We start from the raw sequence: 24061 nt of genomic DNA, 5'->3' as shown, positions 1-24061 counted from the left end.
ATATATATATATATATATATATATATATATATATATATATATATATATATATATAACCTTGTCACGTCGAAAACTGTACGGGTCATTCTTTTTCGCTGAGAGCACTGTCATATATATATAATTACCTTTGGGGAATTTGTTGTGCCTGTGGTAAATGGCCTTCCTTGTTGGTCGCTTCTTACCGTACTTCGTTCTAAACAACCATTGAACAGCTGTAGCTCGCTGGTTTTTTCGAACTCCAACACACAGAAAGCTCGCTCCACACCTAAACTCGCCATGTTCGCGACTAGCGCTGACTATCGGCCAATTTCCAAACTACGCTTTGGCAGTATACACGGAAAAAGAAAACTTTCAGGGTTTCTCTTCAAAATGGCATATGTATGATATCTGTAAAATGTTTGCTTCTTGTGCAATAAATAATTGAAAGTGTTCCCGAACTTCATGTACACCCTGTATGTTTGAGTCATATTATCTTGAGTATATTTTGAACATCACTAGATACGTCAAAGTAGTGGCATTGAGCAGACTTATTGGTGGCTGTGGTAGATATGGTAACCAATGACAAGTCAGCTAATTATGGATGGAGTCATTACAGCTCTCTCATTTGTAGTGTATTCTCGTCGACATAGTAAGCTAGAATATATTTATATTGTTGCAGACAAGTAAACAACTGTATGTTTCATGTCCATCTCAGTGGATCAGGTAGAGAAGGACAACAGCATAAAGAGAAAATGTGACTTGAAGAGGCTTTAAATGCTTTTAAGATTGCAAAGTATGACAGTAGTGGATATTAATACAAAAGAACTGGAAAAGTTCTCGTAAAATAGCTCTACGAACAAGAAATCGTGTTAACTGACTGGTAATTGCAGAACTGAAGTGTAGTGATGATTGCATCGGATGGTTAGCGAATAAATACACTGAATCACCAAAGAAATTGGTATAGGCATGCGTATTCTGATACAGATATATGTAAACAGGCAGAATACGGCGCTGCGGTCGGTAACGCCTATATGAGACAACAAGTGTCTGGTGCAGTCGTCAGATCAGTTACTGCTGCTACAATGAGAGGTTATCAAGACTTAAGCGAGTTTCAACGTGGTGTTACAGTCGGAGCACGAACGATGGGACACAGCATCTCTGAGGTAGCAATGAATTGAGGATTTTCCCGCACGACCATTTCAAGAGTACACCGTGAATATCAGGAATCCGGTAAAACATCAGATCTCCGACACTGCTGCGGCTGGAAAAAGATCCAGCAAAAACAACGGCCGAAGAGAATCGTTCAACGTGACGGAAGTGCAATCCTTCCGCAAACTGCTGCAGATTTCAGTGATGGACCATCAACAAATGTCAGCATGCGAACCATTCAACGAAACATCATCGATATGGGCTTTCGGAGCCGAAGACCCACTCGTGTACCCTTGATGACTGCACGACAGAAAGCTTTACGCCTCGCCTGGGCCCGTCAGCACCGACACTGGACTGTTGATGACTGGAAACATGATGCCTGTCGGACGAGTCTCGTTTCAGATTGTATCTAGCGGATGAACATGTACGGGTATGGTAGCAACCTCATGAATCCATAGACCCTCCATGTCAGCAAGGGACTGCTCAAGCTGGTGGAGGCTCGGAAATGGTGTGGGTCGTGTGCAGTTGGAGTGATATGGGACCACTGATACGTCAAGATACGACTGTGACGGATGACACGTACTTAAGCACCTTATCTCATCACCTGCATCCATTCATGTCCATTGTGCATTCGAACGGACTTGGGCAATTCCATCAGGACAATGCGATACCGTACACGTCCAGAATTGCTATAGACTGGCTCCAGCAACAATCTACTGAGATTAAACTCTTCCACCGGCCACCAATCTCCCCAGACATGAACATTATTGAGGATATCTGGGACGCCTTGCAATGTGCTTTTCAGAAGAGACCACCACCCCGTCATACTCTTACGGATCTGTGGACAGTTCTGCCTGCAGTTCCCTCCAGCACAACTTCAGACACTAGTCGAGTCCATACCAAGTGGTGTTGTGGCACTTCTGCATGCTCGTGGGGACCCTGCGCGATATTAGGCAGGTGTACCAGTTTCTGTGGCTCTTCAGTATATATGCTGACGTTTATACATTTTCGTATAGCTACGTGTATGGCAGTAGATTTGTGAGTTTTGAGTCTTCAACTTTGGACTCGTTCATTTGATACTATCCAAGATCGGTTAGTACATTTATCTCAACATGACCAGTTCTATTACAGTTGGTCAGTGTAAACACGGTGGTGTGACACGTGACTGGGCGTGTCGCAGGTAACGACATCTCCGAGGTGAACCAGGAGGCGTGGCGTGGCCTGGAGGAGTCCCTGCAGACCTTGGACCTGGCAGACAACTCGCTCACCTCGCTGCCGCCGGCCGCCTTCTCCAACCTGCAGCTGCTCGAGGCGCTGGACCTGCAGGTAGGCCGCGCCGCTCAGTACCGCAGCTCCGTCTGCCGCATCGACACACTACTGGCAGGGACACGTACATCTGCATCCATAGGGCGTCGTCAAAAAAAGTACAGACAAGCCGTAGGAACATGCCTCTGACGTGCATACCTCAAGAACTATGACCACTTGTTCGGTAGAAGAGATGTATTTCAGTCTGGCGAACATGAACAAGTTCTCATAACTCTCAACGTACGCATTTTAGAGCCCATGTTTAGTACACATTTTCCAAGAGAAAGAATTGCATAAGCTGAGTTAAATAATGCGTCGATCCACCTCTGGCCCTTATGAAAGTTACTCGTCTTGACACTGATTGATGTTGTTGGATATTCTTCTGAGGGATATCGAGCCAAATTCTGTCTAATTGGCACGTTAGATCATGAAAACGCCGTGGTGGTAGGAGGGCTGTGCAGAAAATGCTCCGTACGTCTCCAGTTGGGTAGCGATCCAGCGACATTGCTGGCCCAGGTAGGGTCCGGAAGCACGAAGACAAGCATTAGAAACTCTCGACGTGTGTGGGCGGACATTATCTTACTGAAGCGTAAGCCCAGGATGGCTTGCCATGAAGGGCAACAAGACAGGGCGTAGAATATCGACAATGCACTGCTGTGTTGTAAGGATGATACCCAAAAAAGTCCTGCTGAGAAAAGAAATGGCCTCCCAGATCAGTACTCCTGGTCGTTCTGCCGTATCTGCGTCAATGCATAGTTTAGTATCCCACCGCCCTCTGGGGCATCTCCGGTCACATCTTAGGCCTGAAATGTCATTGACTTCAGTGATGAGTCCCTCTTCGAACTGAATCCCCACGACCAGCGGGGACACGTCTGTAGATGCCCTGGACAGTGGTGGGATTGCAGGCTGACTGCCACCCGCCACACAGCCCAACAACTAAGTGATACTCTGAAGTTCCATTTCATTTCATAGCAAGACCACTTTGGTTTTCATCCGCAGCACCCTTACAGCACGTCGACGCTATTCTACACTTCGTTTTGTTGCCCTTCATAGCAAGCCATCCTGGGTTTACATTTAAAAGGGCGCATGAGTCGAGGGTTTCTGCTGATTTTCTTCGTGCTTGCCAAGCTCTGCCCTGGCGTGCAAGGTCGCCGGATCTTTCCCCAACTGAGAGCGTTTGGCGCATTAAGGGCAGGGCTCTACAGCCATCTGGAATCTGACGATCTGTCACTCAAATTGGAAGGCGTTTGGCACGATATCACTCAAGAGGACATCCGACAACTCCAGCAACCAATGCCAAGCTGAATAAATGCTTGCATATGGGCCAGAGGTGAACCAGCGCATTATTGACTTGCTAGGTTTGTGAAGCTTTTGACGCAAATCGCCCCATTTTTCTACAATTGTAATCACTTGTTTGTCCATGTACATCTACCGATTCCCATACCATTCTGTGTCTTAGAGTGTATAAAAAGTTGTTGTTTCGCGCACAGTGGCACACTCAATGCGACTGCCGACGTTGTATCCGCAGGGCAACCACCTGTCGGAGCTGGACGTGGCGCTGTTCCGCGACGGCCCGCCGCGGCTGTCTCGGCTGCAGCTGGCGGACAACCAGCTGTCGTCGGTGCCGTACCGCCAGCTGGCGCCGCTGCGCCTCCTGAGGACGCTCGACCTGTCGGTGAACCGCATCGCCGGGCTGCACAGCGCCACCTCCGAGCCGGACGAGGCCCGCGGCTCGCTCATGTCGCTGGACACCCTGCGCCTCGAGCGCAACCAGATCCAGTATTTGCCTCCAGGCGCCTTCCAGCACTTCGACGTCCTCAACAGGACCTTCCTCGACGGCAACCCTCTCGTCCTCGTGCAGGTTAGTACTGCCGACGGACCGGCAGATTCGAGGCAACTAGCTCTGCAGTTACAACATTCCGTCTGAGCGGAATGCCTGTGCGGAGAGACGCTTCTGCAGAGCCCGGGGCTCCTGCTGGAATAAGCGGCTTTTTGCAGATAGTACACAGGCACGCTAAGAATTTATATAAAATCAGTGAAAAAAACAGTCTAGATCGCGATGGGTGTTTTACTATAAGGATCGATTCCGGCCTTGGCGTAGGTCATCTTCAGGTGTCACCATCAGCTGAAGTTGACGACGGATAGAACAGTCAGCTGATCGCATCGTCGACTTCAGCTGATGGTGCTGTCTGAAGATAGTCGAAGTCTAGGCGGAAACCCATCAATTTTAATAAAATACCAATCTCGATCTAGATTGTATTTTTCACTGGTTTTATACAGATTACAAGAATGCTGTTCCCAAAAATGTTACCAAACATTTTGAACACTAAGAATTTGTTTCCTGTCTAGCGGTGTAGCACAGCGTGCTAGGAAACGTCAGTCAATTTAATATGCGTCGAAAGGTTCAAAAACTGCCACCATGGATAAAATGATGTTTAACATGTGAAGTTCTCGTCTGAAAACAATGGTAGGAGACAAGTTGGTTCTTTTGAGAAACTGAGCAGTAAGGTTTCAATAAATTCTCATAAATAATGTATTTCAAGTAAGTGGATTGTGATTTTTTAATTCAGATGAGTACTTGATTTCAAATATTTCTAGACTAACGAAATACAGGGGTCCACAGATAAAAGTAACCCATGTAAGTATAAAGGAAAAGCAGTGAAATTACGGAAACGAGGAGCTGAAATGGACTTAATTATAATTTACTTGTAATAAAAAAATACAGTGAAAACTATGTTTATAGAAGGCATAGAAAGTGATTCTCTGCAATACACAGCTGTGTACATCTAAGCATATTCAGATACACCCGGCGTAAAGTTCAGATATCGATGTCGGCAACTTCACAGCTCATGTTGTCTATCAGTTCCTGTATTGTGTCGGATTTGCCTCATAGACCGTACTCTTCAAGTGTCCCCACAGCAAAAAATCACATATTGCTAGATCAGGCGAACGTGGTGGCCTTAAATGTTTCGTGACAATTAGTTCATCAGTGAAGATATCATGCACTTACTCCGTGGATATCTTAGACAGGTGGCATGTTGCCTCATTTTGTTGTAAGAAGTAGTATTCTCTTCCATATTCAGTGAGTTTAGCACAAAATGTATTAAAAATTTCCATATATGCAACTGCTCACTGAGGAAGTTTTTAAATAGCAGCGGTATTTCGACCGTGCAGAGGTAGCATAATCATTAGTCTCTTAATATGTGCTGGAATGAATGGCTTGATGAGGACTCAACTATCTCTTAATAAAGTGCTGAAGTTAACTTATAAATCAAAAGGCTTAAATTTATCTTTAAGACGAGAAGACCCTATAGAGCTTAGCATTCTACTTTTACATGGTTTTTGGTTGGTCTTCTATAGTTAATGTTTTGTTGGGGGTGACATGAAGAATAAATAAACTCTTCATTACTAAAACCATTGATTTATTTTCGTTATTACGATACATAATTTATAATCGTGTTGAGGGCAGCGTCGAAAAATACCGGTCTAATGATGCGCGTTCCTGTTACATCGCAACCTCTTGTTCTGTGAATTCGCATGACCGGAAAGATGAAACCTTGCGTCATCACTTACTATGTATTGGACAGGATGTAACAAAAGATTGTTGATGTTATTCAAAAGCCACGTGCAATAATCTACACGTTTCTGACTGTCATCCTCTTGTAAATGCTGCACCACCGTCACACGACATGGCTTCAAAGTATGGCTTTTCAATATCCGCTGGCATCTCCGCCTTCTTACATGCTCATGTTGGGCCAGTTTGTGTGCAGACTTCTTTGGCCTCTGAATAATTCGTCGGCGAATGTCTGAAAGAGTTTCTGGTGTGCGAACTAAAGAAATTTTTTTTTGTTTTCCATTTTGCACAGACCTGTAGGTGCGCCATTTTTATAAAGTTCTGTGTTGCTCTCTTTGCTGGTAGTCCTCTATCAGAATACTTGATCTCGAAAACTTCGCTAGTTTCGTTAATCGAACCTGTCTTCACATATGGTTCCACAACATCAATTGTTTCTCTATTGAGAAAGTTACACTGCAGGCCATAAAGAAAAACGTCTATGTTCACTGGTGAAATAAACTGGAATGCTGACAGAAGAATGCTAACAATCGATTATTGCATAAAACGTTCCATTGCAGTAGAGGTTTCCTCTATTTCAGAAGTCGAAATATTGCATTCGTATTCAAATGGGAGGCGGGCTACTTTTGACTGTGCCATCCTGTGTTTTTAAGATCGTAAATGATATCCAAAATTTTATTATTAAAAATACATCAATGGGTACTTACTACTGTTTACTTACAAACTCAATGGACTTAACATGGCTTACCATTGACTTACCACTGTCTACTTGTGGTCGAACTGACTGTGAAAATCAAAATTAGTTCAGTTTATGATACTAACATTAACATTAACAGTTGTTGCAAAAATAAACTACAGCCACTTCAAAAATTAATCTATGATTCAGCACAACATAAAATTAATTTTGGTACCGCGTCACTACAGCCTGCAAAGAATGTTCAGGAAGGCCCTTACATTTCTGTCATCACGATGTCACGTAAATTCAAGTGAACCACTGTAAGGGACGCAGCTTAACACTCACCTGCTTAACTAATTATTTACATTAACTTTTGAAGCGCATATGCTTTCAGTATCATACTCAGGGTCCGTATCATCATTGGCCTTGTACAATCCGTCCCTGAAATGCATTTACCTGGCACGAGCACCCCACGAGTTAGTGCTGCTGGCAGCCATATTTCTAGCAATGACCACTGTTTACACGCACACATCCTGACGAAGTCATCATTAGTGAGAATCTAAAATTGCATAGCTACCATGCCTCGCTTTATCGTAGAATTATCCACTTACAGAATGAAACACACCGTGTACCACATTTTGCATGCAATAACCCTGTTCCTTATGGACTGACTCTTATCATTGTTTATTTCTTAAAACAGGCTCTATCTATGAGGTGTAGAATGAATGTATGTAGCTGCATGCCATTTTCCTGCGTTTCCGTTGCAACGATTTTGAATTGGGTATCCACCGAGATTTTGATTTTAAGAAACACTCTAGGCCAATGCCGCGATGATTCCCTAGAAAAGACACGGTCTTCGTTAGCGAATATTTTACAGATCGCAAGAGACACTTGGTCGACTTTCCAGGAAACGCCACGAGGAGGTAAACTCATTTCATACACCATTAAACTTATATACAAGATTTCTAACGAATATGACATGCATTGAACTTCTCTTCAGTGTTTACGTAACTTACAATGGTTATGACGTTTTCTCCTTCACTATAATTTCTGTGCGTAAGCCGCCCAAGTAAGAAATGATTTAAAGTTGTCAGCAATTTGGAACATTTGTATAGCAATAGTCTCGCCAGGCTTCATTACTGACTTCTTAATCCGCCAAACTTGTGGCCATGGTGCCCTGCATCATCTCGAAGATTTTTTTTGTTCACTAATAGATAAATATTTGAATGATCTTTTGACGTTAATGTATTAATCCATCGGTTCCAGCCTTCAGCGACGCTGTTAGTGTGATAGTGGCTTCCAGTATAGTTCCACATATTTCTAGAGCCACTAGCGCACAAAAGTCATTGAAGACTTGAAACTTTTTGCTTTTAGGGGTGCTCCCTGAATACATAGCGAGTCAGCATCCACGATTTCGAGGGGAAAATGTGCTATGGCCGAATATCCTTCTTACGTGACAGTGTATTTCTTCGTTCTACTTACGGCAGCAACACGGCCTCAACACTGAATTTGTTTCCACAAATATAGATTAGGATGAAAACGGCAACACACAACGTCAGTTCAGGGAACTTCTAGCTGATTGCACGTTAGCTATTTCGATCATGAGAGACGCAGGGTACATCCAGTGACGTTGGTTTTAATTGCTTACAAGATAACGGTTTTTTTCGGTAGCGTATTTCAGGAAGCTGTAATAGTTTCTGAAAGATATAATCGCCATTGGACCTGTACAATAGGTTTTCTTTCACAATCTGGATTTCGTCTTTAGGCCACTATCAAGTGTTACTAGTACACTGCTGGCCACCGTAAATGCAACACCCTGAAGGAAGCATCCGAATCAAGTGAAATTTACACCATGGGTTTGCAGCGATGAGATATGTAACTGATTAGAATTTCAGCGCAGACGCACATCACGCGCTCCTGTGGCGCCACCTCATAGCGCCATCTAAGGCTTGGCGATTTCGACGAGTGTACGTTCGGCACGTGTGTTTACCTTGTGGTTGTTTCACAAGACGATCAGTTATGCCTCGTAGACAACAGCGAACATCTTTTGATCAAGTATCCGAGTTCGACAGAGGAAGGATAGTGGCTTACCGAGATTGTGGATTATCATACAGAGAAATCGCTAGTCGTGTTGGACGAAACCAAACAACTGTATGCGGATATGTGACCGTTGGATGCAGGAGGGTACGACGGACCGACGTGGTCGATCGCATTCACCTCGGTGCACCACTGCACGTGCTGATAGGCAAATTGTGCGCATGGCAGTGACGGAACGCTCAGTGACATCCCGAACCATAGCACAGCACATTGCGTCTGTAACGCATCATCCAGTGTCTGCGTGTACCATTCTACGCCGTTTACAGCAGAGTGGTCTGTCCGCAAGACGTCCATTGCTTCGTTTACCATTGACACAGAACCACAGACGTCTCCGTCGCCAATGGTGTGATGACAGACGGATGTGGACGGCAGAATGGAATGACGTTGTCTTTACTGACGAGGCACGCTTCTGTCTGCAGCACCACGATGGTCGGATTCGAGTGTGGAGACACCGTGGAGAGAGGATGCTGGACAGGTGCATTATGCACCGCCACACTGGTCTTGCACCGGGTATTATGGTATGGGGCGGTATTGGATATTACTCTCGCACGCCTCTAGTACGCATTGCCGGTACTTTAAATAGCCGGCGCTACATATCCGAGGTGCTGGAGCCAGTTGTCCTTCCTTACCTTCAGGGCTCGGCCACAGCCATATTTCAACAGGATAATGCGCGACCACACGTGGCACGCATTGTCCAAAGGTTCTTCGTCAATAACCAGATTGAATTGCTTCCCTGGCCGGCTCGCTCTCCGGATCTTTCGCCGATAGAAAACATGTGGTCCATTGTTGCTCAACGAGTGACCCAGATTACATCCCCAGCTGCCACACCAGATGAACTTTGGCAACGCGTGGAAGCTGCTTGGGCTGCTGTACCCCAGGAACACATCCAACGTCTCTTTGACTCAATGCCGAGACGTGTGGCAGCGGTGATCTCCAACAATGGCGGCTACTCTGGCTACTGATTCTGGCAGGAACCACATGTCACAGACGTCTGTAAACGTAATCATTTGATACTTGGTCAACATGTTATCTACAAAATAAATCTTGTTGTGCTACCTCTTGTCTTTCTTGGTGTTCCATTTACGGTGGCCAGCAGTGTATTACAAATCATTAGACTTGAGTAGAACCCAAGTCATCTTCAGACATGTATCTCCAGGTGTATAAACCAATTTTGTCGAAATAAATGCGAAAACATTTGTGTAATATGCAAATTTCCTGGTAATTAACATGACTCAGTTGATATGGTTGTGGAAAAATAGGTGACCAAATCACAGCAAACTGTAGTAAAGTTTAAAACCTGTGAGTTGGTCATTCATTAGGCGGCAAAATAGTCCCTGACCAATAATGGCGTACGATCATTTCATTTTTTATAGTGTACAGAAAATTATTTAATTATACGTATTGTGATAGGATTCTTGGTGGCTCATTTAAATTATGTAACGGCTGATAACTATTTGGCTGTTTTTTCCAATTGCATTCATTTTTGTGTCCCTTTCGTGTATCCATGTGTTTTATGGATATGCTACATGCATGTAGTACAGGTTTCTTCCACTTGATAGGTCACTTTTAACCATTTCACTATGCGTAACCTATGTTGTAGTAGACCTCACGATGTCTTACATGCTTTACAAGGTGAAATTGCTGTCGAGTGTTATTGTCCTTTCGTTATTTTGTGGAGAGAGTGAGAAAAAGGCGTGTAGAGGTTTGAAATTGTGTGTATTTGTTGAGCTCTCACTTTCAAATATTGGATGAATATAGTCTGAGTAATTTGCGCACCTTGAGTTGAGCTGCCTCAAGACATGCATAGAATATCTAAATTTAATACTTGTATTATTACGGTAAAACATTAACGTAACGTTATATCTCTTAATAAGTAAATTAAACAGAATTTTAAATTTTACAATCCGGCCGAGAATTATGTGGAACACTGGAAATCAAATTTTTGTTGGCCTTGGAAGCCGTTTGGTAGGCAGTCTCCAGCAGGGACTGGCGAGGAGAACACGGCAAGTGCCAGAACCCTATTTCCCAGAAATTTCTGTCAGTGAAAGAGGAGTCAAATGAGCTAATACGTGTCTCGGCTTATCGATACAAACTCAACCATTTCTGAGGAAACGACGATTATACTTACAGTTTTCGAGGCACTTAATGTGCCTTTTAGGAAGTAAATAGTTCAGCCGAAGCAGTATTACGGTGGCTACCGTCACGGCTTCGTGCTTTGGCTCCCCGTGTTCGAAACCCCGTTATTAATTTTAGGTTTTTCATTTATCTACCCATATCCGTAGAAGATTACAACACGAACATTTTCCGGTGTATACTGAAATAACATCGTCCTTTTTCGTCTGCATACTGCATGTCTGGTGAAAGAATTTTTAAAAAAGCAAAAAATGAATGAGAATAGCATTTGAATTGTTTCCGGTGAAATTACTGTCGTGTACATTGGTTCTTAATCGGCTGCAAGCTCCAGTTTTCCGTAAAGTCATCCATTGTGCGCGGTTTGCCGGGAAAGTATTGTCAACGCGTGAAATCTCGAGCAATGTCAACGACGTTTCCTTCCAGAGTGAGATTAATACGAAGAAATGTCGCTGTGGCAAACCTGCCTTCGCGCGATGCTAGTGGTGTACGGAATTACTATCTTTCGAATGTTTCTACGATCACTAACATCAAAGGGAATGCATCTAATCTTCCCGAAGAATGAACGTGAACTTAAAGTGTAACAATATAAGAACTAATACACTACTGGCCATTACAATTGCTACACCAAGAACAAATGCAGATGATAAACGGGTATCCATTCGACAAATATATTATACTAGAACTGACATGTGATTACATTTTCACGCAATTTGGGTGCATACAGCCTGAGAAATCAGTACCCAGAACAACCACCTCTGGCCGTATTAACGGCCTTGATACGCCTGGGCATTGAGTCAAACAGAGCTTGGATGGCGTGTACACGTACAGCTGCCCATGCACCTTCAACACGATACCACAGTTCATCAAGAGTAGTGACTGGCGGATCGTGAAGAGCCAGTTGCTCTGCCACCATTGACCAGACGTTTTCAATTGGTGAGAGATTTGGAGAATGTGCTGGCCAGGGCAGCAGTCGAACATTTTCTGTATCCAGAAAGGCCCGTACAGGACCTGCAACATGCGGTCGTGCGTTATCCTGCTGAAATGTAGGGTTTAGCAGGGATCGAATGAAGGGTAGAGGCGAAGGTCGTCACACGTCTGAAATGTAACGTCCACTGTTCAAAGTGCCGTCAATGCGAACAAGAGATGACCGAGACGTGTAACCAATGGCACCCCATACCATCACGCCAGGTGATACGTCATTATGACGATGACGAATACACGCTTCCAATCTGCGTTCACCGCGATGTCGCCAAACACGGATGCAACCATCATGATGCTGTAAACAGAACCTGGATTCATCCGAAAAAATGACGTTTTTTCATTCGTGCAACCAGGTTCGTCGTTGAGTACACCATCGCAGGCGCTCCACTCTGTGATGCTGCGTCAAGGGTAACTGCAGCCACGGTCTCCGAACTCATAGTCCATGCTACTGCAAACGTCGTCGAACTGTTCGTGCAGATGGTGGTTGCCTTGCAAACGTCCCCATCTGTTGACTCAGGGATCGAGATGTGGCTGCACGATCCGTTACTGCCATGCGGATAAGATGCCTGTCATGTCGACTGCTAGTGATACGAGGCCGTTGGGATCCAGCACGGCGTTCCGTATTACCCTCCTGAACCCACCGATTCCAGATTCTGCTAACAGCCATTAGATCTCGACCAACGCGAGCAGCAATGTTGCGATACGATAAACCGCAATCGCGATAGGATACAATCCGACCTTTATCAAAGTCGTAAACGTGATGGTACGCATTTCTCCTCCTTACACGAGGCATCGCAGCATCGTTTCACCAGGCAACGCCGGTCAACTGCTGTGTATGAGAAATCGGTTGGAAACTTTCCTCATGTCAGCACGTTGTAGGTGTCGCCACCGGCGCCATCCTCGTGTGAATGCTTTGAAAAGCTAATCATTTGCATATCACAGCATCGTCTTCCTATCGGTTAAATTTCGCGTGTGTAACACGTCATCTTCGCGATGTAGCAATTTTAATGGCCAGTAGTGTACAAGAATGAAGTTTAAGAATATGAGAATTTTTAAGAAAATTGTAAGCCCTGAAAACAACGTACACACATATATTACATAAGAAATGTGTGGCACTTCCTGGATTTCAAATAACTACGCACCCTCAGACTCAGAGTTTCAGTATTAAAGTTTTGGCTGGTTTCGTTGTCTAGGGGCTGGGATACGTAGTTGCTGCGTTACAGGCCAAATACTGCTGAGTCTACAGTATGTGATAAGAATACACACATGAATCGAATGGTCGAAGGTTTATATCAAACGGCAATTGCGAATAATGAATGTAACATATAAATTTATAAATGAAATATTGCAATAAAATGAAATAAAATCTGCAGGTATTACCTTAACGACTATAAATGATGAGTGCGATAGTAGAAGTACTTTTGAGAATGTGGTATATTTCTGTAAAACACTTATTGGTGTCGATGGTCCAGCAATTAAATCAAATATTGGTTGAAACTGGGAAACAATAGATTCCTCCAGCACGTAATTAGTTACGAACAACAACACAGCTCGCGAGACATTCACCTCTAAACGCACACTACGTCTTCACTGTAGAAGCCACGTAAATCTCACAAGTGCACAGGTCGGCACTCGGAAATATTTGTAGCCGTGACCACGCGCAAACTGCACAACTGTCCAAGTCTTTCCGCCGACTGTGCGTCCGTCGCACTGTACAGTCCGCGTCCAGCACTCACTCCCGTGTCCAGTGCCGTACCGTCCAGAACTGCCGCACTGCCAGAACTCCCTTCCATCCAGTCTCCCCATTCACGAGCGCTGTGATTGGCTAGAGCGCTCGCGCCATGTCTTCATGCCAACGCACCCACACAAACATAATGAAACACATTCGAAGTACTGGATTTACATTTAAATAACTTGACATTTTATAAATATTCCTACGGCTGGACCATAAACACACTCTAACACACGTTATTAGATACATAAACAAATTAAATAAACGTATATCAAAGGAATAGAACAAAAGGTAGGCCAGTAGCCTAATGTCTCTGTACTTTCTATAACACAGTAAATATATAACCGATTTATTCATGAATAGTATATATCGGATATGATTAAAAACATAGATGAATAAATACACTACTGTCCATTAAAATTGCTACACCACGAAGATGACGCGCTACAGACGTGAAATTTAACCCACAGGAAGAAGATGCTGTGATGTGCAAATGATTTGCTTGTTGTGATGCCTCGTGTAAGGAGGAGAAATGCGTACCATCACGTTTCCGACTTTGATAAAGGTCGGATTGTAGCCTATCGCGATTGCGGTTTATCGTATCGCGACATTGCTGCTCGCGTTGGTCGGGATCTAATGGCTGTTAGCAGAATATGGAATCGGTGGGTTCAGGAGGGTAATACGGAACGCCGTGCTGGATCCCAACGGCCTCGTATCACTAGCAGTGGAGATGACAGGCATCTTATCCGCATGGCTGTAACGGATCGTGCAGCCACATCCCGATCCCTGAGTCAACAGATGGCGACGTTTGCAAGACAACAACCATCTGCACGAACAGTTCGACGACGTTTGCAGCAGCATGGACTATCAGCTCGGAGACCGTGGCTGCTGTTACCCTTGACGCTGCATCACAGGCAGGAGCGCCTGCGATGGTGTACTCAACGACGAACCTGGGTGCACGAATGGCAAAACGTCATTTTTTCAGATGAATCCAGGTTCTGTTTACAGCATCATGATGGTCGCATCCGTGTTTGGCCATAATGGCGTATCACCCGGCGTGATAGTATGGGGTGCCACTGGTTACACGTCTCGGTCACGTTCGCAGTGACGGCACTTTGACCAGTGGACGTTACATTTCAGACGTGTTACGACCCGTGGCTCTACCCTTCATTCGATCCCTGCGAATCCCTACATTTCAGCAGGATAATGCACGACCGCATGTTTGCATGTCCTGTACGAGCCTTTCTGCATACAGAAAATGTTCGACTGCTGCCCTGGCCAGCTCATTCCCCAGATCTTTCACCAACTGAAAACGTCTGGTCAATGGTGGCCGAGCAACTGGCTCGTCACAACACGCCAGTCACTACTTTTGATGAACTGTGGTATCGTGTTGAAGCTGCATGGGCAACTGTACCTATACACGCCATCCAAGCTCTGTTCGACTCAATGCCCAAGCGTATCAAGGCCATTATTACGGCCAGAGGTGTTTATTCTGGGTACTGATTTCTCAGGCTGTATACACCCAAATTGCGTGAAAATGTAATCACATGTCAGTTCTAGTATAATATATTTGTCCAATGAATACCCGTTTATCGTCTGCATTTCGTCTTGGTGTAGCAATTTTAATGGCCAGTAGTGTATATTGATAACCATGTTGCTACCGTTTTTTCGTGTAACTGTAGAGTACTTATGGGCTGACGCGATCGATAGTAATCGTCCACTTTGACCTCCAATAACTCATGTACTGTTCAAGGTACATGCCTGTAATTCATACCAATTTAGGTTTACACTAATAGCTTTCTAAAGACACGGCGATTGACAAAATCGGATGAACCGTTTAGATTTTGGAAATTTAGCTGGGTGTTACTTAATTAGTTTAAAGTTTAGTATCTGATGGTAAATTATAAAGATACTGAAAATCTGCTTACACCATCAGAATCGTCGTGGAAATAATAGTAAGGTATCACCAACTGCGACATAATAGCGTGTACAAACAGTGATCCAATACTGTAAAATGCTTTTTTATTCCAGTCTCTGATCACAAATGAATTCTTTAGACGATGACCGGTTTCAGTCTCTAATGACCATCTTCAGATCTAAAATATATAAATATATACATCTAGTGAGCAGTGTATCTTTTAATATAAAACAGCAATATGTATCACAATATACTGTCATACACCAGGGAAATGTACAGATAAAATATGGTATAACGTACCTTTTTTTACACCGTGTCCTAAAGTGATACGGCCATAATGGAGTCGTCAAAACGTATAAATATAATCAGATTTCTCTTTGAGGTATCATGATTCATCTGGCTACTGTTAATTTCTACGCGAACTGTGAAATGTCTGCCATTAAGGTTCCACAAAGTCCGCCATCTTTGGCCCTCCCGGCGCACAGCGTCACCGAGGAATTCGCAGCCTCGTGCTCGATGGACCACGTGGTCCGGTCGTTGTGCGGCACCACGCGCTTGCTAACGAGCCGCGCGTTGCCAAACGGCCCGAGCGGAGGCCGCCAACTCTGAACTTAGAATATTTTCAGGGCGCCACAACTCGCCCGTAACCTCACACACTTACTGTGAAAAGCAGTTGTACTTGGTTTCCCCTAACTTGATAAGAAACCAATCGTGTAGTAACCTTCAACAGACACGGGTAGATAAATGAACATATATGTTGCTGTTGTTGTGATCTTCAGTCCTGAGACTAGTTTGATGCAGCTCTCCATGCTACTCGATCCTGTACAAGCTTCTTCATCTCCCAGTACCTACTGCAACCTACGTCCTTCTGAATCTGCTTAGTGTATTCATCTCTTGGTCTCCCTCTACGATTTTTACCCTCCGTGCTGCCCTCCAATACTAAATTGGTGATCCCTTGATGCCTCAGAACATGTCCTACCGACCGATCCCTTCTTCTAGTCAAGTTGTACCACAAACGCCTCTTCTCCCCAATTCTGTTCAATACCTCCTCATTAGTTATATGATCCACCCATCTAATCTTCAGCATTCTTCTATAGCACCACATTTCGAAAGCTTCTATTCTCTTCTTCTCTAAACTATTTATCGTCCATGTTTCACTTCCAGATACAAGTAAATAAAATAGAAACAATAATCGGGTTTAGGACACGTAGCGTCAAAGTGAGAGTCCGCGCCAGTAGCCACTGCGCCGCCAGTTGGACTGAGCATACAGCGCGCTTTTTTTTTTTTTTCCATCAGTCTACTGACTGGTTTGATGCGGCCCGCCACGAATTCCTTTCCTGTGCTAACCTCTTCATCTCAGAGTAGCACATGCAACCTCCGTCCTCAATTATTTGCTTGACGTATTCCAATCTCTGTCTTCCTCTACAGTTTTTGCCCTCTACAGCTCCCTCTAGTACCATGGAAGTCATTCGCTCATGTCTTAGCAGATGTCCTATCATCCTGTCCCTTCTCCTTATCACTGTTTTCCACATATTCCTTTCCTCATTCCTTACCTTATCAGTCCACCTAATTTTCAACATTCGTCTATAGCACCACATCTCAAATGCTTCGATTCTCTTCCGTTCCGGTTTTCACACAGTCCATGTTTCACTACCATACAATGCTGTACTCCAGACGTACATCCTCAGAAATTTCTTCCTCAAATTAAGGCCGGTATTTGATATTAGTAGACTTATCATGGCCAGAAATACCTTTTTTTGCCATAGCGAGTCTGCTTTTGATGTCCTCCTTGCTCCGTCCGTCATTGGTTATTTTACTGCCTAGGTAGCAGAATTCCTTAACTTCATTGACTTCGTGACCATCAATCCTGATGTTAAGCTTCTCGCTGTTCTCATTTCTACTACTTCTCATTACCTTCGTCTTTCTCCGATTTACTCTCAAAACATACTGTGTACTCATTAGACTGTTCATTCCGTTCAGCAGATCATTTAATTCTTCTTCACTTTCACTCAGGATAGCAATGTCATCAGCGAATCGTATCATTGATATCCTTTCACCTTGTATTTTAATTCCACTCCTGAACCTTTCTTTTATTTCCATCATTGCTTCCTCGATGTACAGATTGAAGAGTAGGGGCGAAAGGCTACAGCCTTGTCTTACACCCTTCTTAATACGAGCACTTCGCTCCTGATCGTCCACTCTTATTATTCCCTCTTGGTTGTTGTACATATTGTATATGACCCGTCTCTCCCTATAGCTTAGCCCTACTTTTTTCAGAATCTCGAACAGCTTGCACCATTTTATATTGTCGAACGCTTTTTCCAGGTAGACAAATCCTATGAAAGTGTCTTGATTTTTCTTTAGCCTTGCTTCCATTATTAGCCATAACGTCAGAATTGCCTCTCTCGTCCCTTTTCTTTTCCTAAAGCCAAACTGATCGTCACCTAGCGCATTCTCAATTTTCTTTTCCATTCTTCTGTATATTATTCTTGTAAGCAGCTTCGATGCATGAGCTGTTAAGCTGATTGTGCGATAATTCTCGCACTTGTCAGCTCTTGCCGTCTTCCAAATTGTGCGGATGATGCTTTTCCGAAAGTCAGATGGTATGTCGCCAGACTCATATATTCTACACACCAACGTGAATAGTCGTTTTGTTGCCACTTCCCCCAATGATTTTAGAAATTCTGATGGAATGTTATGTATCCCTTCTGCCTTATTTGACCGTAAGTCCTCCAAAGCTCTTTTAAATTCCGATTCTAATACTGGATCCCCTATCTCTTCTAAATCGACTCCTGCTTCTTCTTCTATCACATCAGACAAATCTTCACCCTCATAGAGGCTTTCAATGTATTCTTTCCACCTATCTGCTCTCTCCTCTGCATTTAACAGTGGAATTCCCGTTGCACTCTTAATGTTACCACCGTTGCTTTTAATGTCACCAAAGGTTGTTTTGACTTTCCTGTATGCTGAGTCTGTCCTTCCGAGAGTCATATCTTTTTCGATGTCTTCACATTTTTCCGCGCGCTTAGAGGCATCCAAAGTGCGTTGGAAACTTTGATCATCATCTTCACAGAAACGGTCGCATATCTACGGGTAACCCGGGACACGTGTTCACTCATTTTGGCTCCTCTTTTACTGTGCAAACTGTCTGAGATAACGGGGAATGGGATTTGCCATGTTCCCCTCGTGAGTGACTGGTACAGCACCTAATTCTCAACATCCTTGTATATCTTCTTCTTCTTCTTCTTCTTCTTCTTCTTGCGTTACGGCCTCTGTAGGACCACGGGTAGCCCCTTCGTGGTCTGCATTTTCCTCTTCTTCTCCCAGAACCTCTTCATTCTTTCTCTTCTCCTCTCCCGCTCTTCTTCCGAGATCTTCAGTTTCTCCTGGCGGCTCCACTGGTGACATTCTAATCTTTTCCTGTATTCTTCTCTGTCATTATCTCGGTGTATATTTGTTCCTCCAATATTCCTTTCCTTCGACCTTGATCCCCAGTTCCAACCAGTCCTTCCGAAGTTCAACAATCCACTTGGTTCATGTCTTTCCCTTTGTCCTCCCTGTTGTTTCCCACACTCTCTTCGTCATTCTGTCCATACTCATCCTAACTACATGCCCAGCAAACCTTGCTGGATATTGTTCTCATGTTCCGTACAATTCTTCCCTAGGTCTTCGCATCCACCTCTCTCCACCTCTTTGGGGACCTAGTATTTTTCTCAGTATTTTCCTCTCTTCTTTCTCTAGTTGCTCTGCCCCATTTCTTCCTAGTGTCTCAGCAGCATATAATACTGCATTCCTCACTGTTGCCTTGTAGTGGCTTATCTTTGCCTCTGTGGATATATTCTTTTTATTGTATATGTCTCCCGTCATGCACAAGGCTGACCTCATCTTCTTTATCCTCTCTGTTATTCCCTCCTTGCTCCTGTTCCTTCCTGCTATAAATTCTCCCAGGTACTTAAATTTGTCCACCATTTGCACAGTGCCTTCCGGTGCCCAGTTTGCAGTGGTGTTTAATGTCTCTGTCTTGTTATAGGCGATCCTCAGTCCCATCTTTCTGGCTACCTTACTTAAGTTGTCGGGTTGTGTCTTTGCGTCTTCTTCCGTTTCACTACTGCTGTGTCATCTGCAAAGGCTAGGCAGTTCACTTGAGCCCTGTTGTCCTTTTTGTCGCCCACTTGGATCTTTGGTATTCCCATTTCCTCGTTTATTGCTCTACAGTGCCTGATCACTTCGTCCAGTGCTATATTGAACAACAATGGTGACAATCCATCTCCCTGCTTAACACCAGTCTTGATCTCAGACACTTGGATTCTCTTCTTTTCCGGATGTCCCACTGTCACGGTCCACCACCATAGAATGCGTCCACAGAAATATTTTCTCAATGTAAGGTCGACGTTTGGTACATCTTTTCTCCAGGAATGCGCTACATTCAGTTGGTCGTACGCTCCAACACTGAGAGGGTCGAGCCAGTGGGACAGGAACGTTCCCGGACTGATTGGGTGAATGCTTCCCCGCAGGGTGACGCGTTCCGCGACGCCAAGATCCGCGAGCTGTCCCTGCGCGACTGCGGCCTCAGCGAGCTGTCGGCGCGCGCCTTCTCCGGGCTGGAGGCGACGCTCCAGGCGCTGGACCTGTCCGCCAACAACCTGACCGAGCTGCCGCAGCAGCTGTTCCACGAGTTCGACTTCTTGCGCACGCTGTCCCTGCGCGACAACAGCATCTCGCAGGTGCGGCCCGCCGAGACGCTGACCGGCTTCCAGTACTCGCTCTACCGGCTGGACCTCACCGGCAGGGACATGGGCATCACCGCCATACAGGACCTCAGGAGGTGAGCCCCGCAGCCTCCCCTCGCGCGCCGTTCAGTACGTAAGGAGTTCGAGGCAGGAGTACAGAGAACCACAGCACTCTCTCTACTGACGGTGTAACACTACTGTCCGCTACTGCTATACCGTAACCTTAAATTTGAAGGCAGGTCGTGAAATAAAACTATCTTGTTAAATCATACAATGAAGGCTTTCACGACCGGATGGTACTGTTATTGATAATTCTCCCGGGTTATATGGCCGTGGTCCATGGAATTCTTCTATTCCTAACGTTTCGTCCAATACTACGTTGGACATCCTCAGAGGTATGGCTGGTTCTGCTGAGTCCTGCCGACTGCCGAGTCGGGCTTTATTTTTTTTTTAAATTTCTTATTTTAAAATCTGTACAACAGTCATACTGTCAGCAGCACTCTACGCTGCTGTTCAGCCATAGAATACACAATGAGAAAAAACAGTAAGAATACACATAAGTTACAGAACGGTGGGCAATAAAACAGGAGACACATAAAGACAAACACGGAGCCGTTCACACTCGACGATAACCCACACTGCAAACTGTTGATACGACGCACAAACACTGAAGATGACGATGGCACAGGTGAACGATGGAGTGCGACGGTGAACACTGAACACTAAACACGACGGCACATACGAGACACTGATGGCGATGATCTCCGGCGCGCGAAAGTCCACGTAGCGTGTGCGAGTCCGGGGACCTGCCAAGAGAGGAGGAGGGGTGGGGAGGGTGGGAGAGGGAGAGGGGAGAGCAGAGATGCCACGGGCAGAGGAGATAGGGGGAAGGGAGGAAGGGGGAGGGGAAGCCCGGGGGAAGAGGGATGGAGGAAGGGGGATGGGGGGGAAAAGGAATTGGAAGGGAGGGAGGGTGCCTAAAGAAAAGGACACAGGAAGTGGGGGGGCAGATTCAAGTTGATAGGAGGGGTAGATGGAGGGGAGGAGGACATCATCAGGGACTAGTCGGGCGTCGGAGAGCGGCCTAAATACCGAGGAAAATGGTTCAAATGGCTCTGAGGACTATGGGACTTAACATCTATGGTCATCAGAACCTAGAACTTAGAGCTACTTAAACCTAACTAACCTAAGGACAGCACACAACACCCAGTCATCACGAGGCAGAGAAAATCCCTGACCGCGCCGGGAATCGAACCCGGGAACACGGGCGTGGGAAGCGAGAACGCTACCGCACGACCAGGAGCTGCGGACAAGAGGAAAATGGGCGTGGTCTAGCTTGCACATAGCAGCAGAGAGAAAACTAGTCAAAGATAAAATGTAACTATCGATAATAGTCCGTCAGACCAGACTATTTCGTTTCTTGATGTGTTAGTCATGAGACAGACCGATGGCATAATGTTTCGGAAGAGCACACATACTGATAGATACTTACATAAGAACTCCAATCATCACCCACAATAAAAGGTGTAATCAAAAGTTTAGCGGAGACGGCAAAACGGATTTGTACGCCAGAACATCTGGATACGGAACTGAATCATCTGAAACAGGCCATCGAAAAGAATGGGTACTCAAACAAAGAAATTAATAGAGTTTTAAGACCTAATTACAGCAGGCCAAAGGACAAGGATGGTAGACAGCAATGAAAGAACACGGTGTCTTTACCTTTCATTAGTATCGTTACAGATCGCATCGGCAAAATTTTGCTGAAACATAAAGTGAAACCGGTATTCAAACGTACCAGAAAAATAGGACAAGTACTTCGTTCTGTTAAAGATAGAAGGCCACCATTATCATCTAGGGGTGTGTATAAAATTCCGTATACTTGTGGCAAGGTCTGTGTTGGTACTACGAAAAGAAGTGTGAATACGAGGGTAAAGGAGCATAAAAGTCTTTGCCGACTGGGTAAAATAGATAAATCGGCCGTTGCGGAACATGCACTTCAGTCAGGTGACCATGTAGTAAAGTTTTCTGAAACTACAGTTTTAAGTGCTACCACGAACTATTATCCATGACTGTATAGGGAGGCTATTGAAATTTATAAACATGAAGATAATTTTAATAGAAAAAAAGAGGCCTTGAAATTAAGCGAGATATGGACAGTGGCGTTACAGAATCGATAAGTGATTTTTATCTATGACGGACTAGTATCGATAGTTACATTTTATCTTTGACTAGTTTTCTCTCGGCTACTATGTGCAAGCTACACCACGTCCACTTTCCTCGGTATTTAGGCCGCTCTCTGACGCCCGACTCGTTCCGGCCGTACGTGGGGTCTGGACCCCTCCACCATCCTCCACACCTATAAATCCCTCATCCTTCCTATCCTTTGTTATGCCCATCCGGCTTGGATCTCCGCCCCCGCCCCCCCCCCTACCTTTTATAAATCCCTCCAAATCCTTGAACGTCATGCTCTCTGCCTCGCCTATCGCATCCATCTCCCCTCCCCCACGCGGATCCTGTACGATCTCATCCCCTTCCCCCACCTCCTCCTTTTCCTCGAAAGGATACGGATCCTGTACACCTCCCGCAAACTCGATCCCCCTCACCCACTCATCTCCCCGATCCTCTCCCACCCCCGCCCGCTGCCGCGCCTGTATTCGCACGTCCCACCCGGTCTCCATCTCTCCACCCTCCTTACCCTCTCCTGAGGTGGCTTCTGCCAGCTCCCCCTCCCTGATGATGCCCTCCTCCCCTCCATCTACCCCTCCTACCAATTTTGATCGTCCCGCCCTCCTCCTGTGCTTGCTCTTCTGGCCACCCTCCCTCCCTTCTCTCCCTTTTCCCTCCCTCCTCCATTTCTCCCCCCTCCTCCCCCGGGCTTCCCCTCCCCTGTCCCTCTCCTCCTGCCCCCATCTCCTCAGCCATTGGCATCCTTGTTCTCCCCTCTCCCCCACCTCACCCCTGTTCCCCTCTTGGCAGGTCCCCGGACTCGCACATGCTAAGTGGACATTCGCGCGCCGGAGATCACCGCCATCAGTGTTTCGTGTGTGCCGTCATGTTTAGTGTTCAGTGTTCACCGTCACACTCCATCGTTCACCAGTGCCATCGTTTTCTTCAGTGTTTGTGCGTCGTGTCAACAGTTTGTAGTGTGGATTGTCATCGAGTGTGAACGGCTTCATGTTTTTTTATGTTCATGTGTCTACTGTTTTTTCCCGCCGTTTTTCCAAGTGATGTCTCTTCTCTGTTTATATCATTGTACTCTTTTCGAACGAAGAGCGGCGTCTTGTGCTGCTGCCAGCCTACCTGTTCCACAGGTTTTAAAATTACAATAAAGAAAAAAAAAAAAAAAGAGAAAGCCCGACTCGTCAATCGGCTGGACTCAGCAGAACCAGCCATACCTCTAAGGATGTCCAACGTAGTATTGGACGAAACGTTAGGAATAAAAGAATTCCATGGACCACGGCGCGGAAGTATCTTCTTAAAGCAATTATGGTATAACGCAACAGAGCAGTGTTACCCTCAGAGAGGAATTTTGTTATGTTGTCCGTGTTGTACGTAACGGAGGTGGCTTATCGGAAGTGAAAGTCAGAATTACGTAAATATTCAAACAGTAACAAACAATAATTTACTTATCCACACTGTTCAAAGAATAAAAAATAAAACGGCCGTCAGCCTAATTAGGCATGGTAGTAATTAACATTCTTGTTTAAGAAAGTAGGTATGAGTAACTTGAACAGTCAAACACAACCTATATTTTGCCACACGCGAGTGCAATGAACTCTGACATCTG

The 24061-nt window shown here is 45.1% G+C and overlaps 1 protein-coding gene across 1 annotated transcript in view; it reads left to right on the top strand.

Moving 5' to 3' along the window:
* The window catches only part of LOC126214856 (chaoptin), a 270750-nt gene that overhangs the window by 106074 nt on the left and 140615 nt on the right, over nucleotides 1–24061 (top strand). The window contains exons 4-6 of the mRNA XM_049941491.1: nucleotides 2309–2454; nucleotides 3962–4294; nucleotides 20056–20366. Of these exons, the coding sequence (XP_049797448.1) occupies nucleotides 2309–2454; nucleotides 3962–4294; nucleotides 20056–20366 (790 nt within the window). The remainder of the gene's footprint in view (nucleotides 1–2308; nucleotides 2455–3961; nucleotides 4295–20055; nucleotides 20367–24061) is intronic.

This window comes from Schistocerca nitens, chromosome 12 (genome assembly GCF_023898315.1).
Source record: "Schistocerca nitens isolate TAMUIC-IGC-003100 chromosome 12, iqSchNite1.1, whole genome shotgun sequence".
In the NCBI taxonomy this organism is placed as follows: domain Eukaryota; kingdom Metazoa; phylum Arthropoda; class Insecta; order Orthoptera; family Acrididae; genus Schistocerca; species Schistocerca nitens.
Note: the sequence above shows the minus strand (reverse complement) of the source record. Positions and strands in the feature narration are given on the sequence as shown.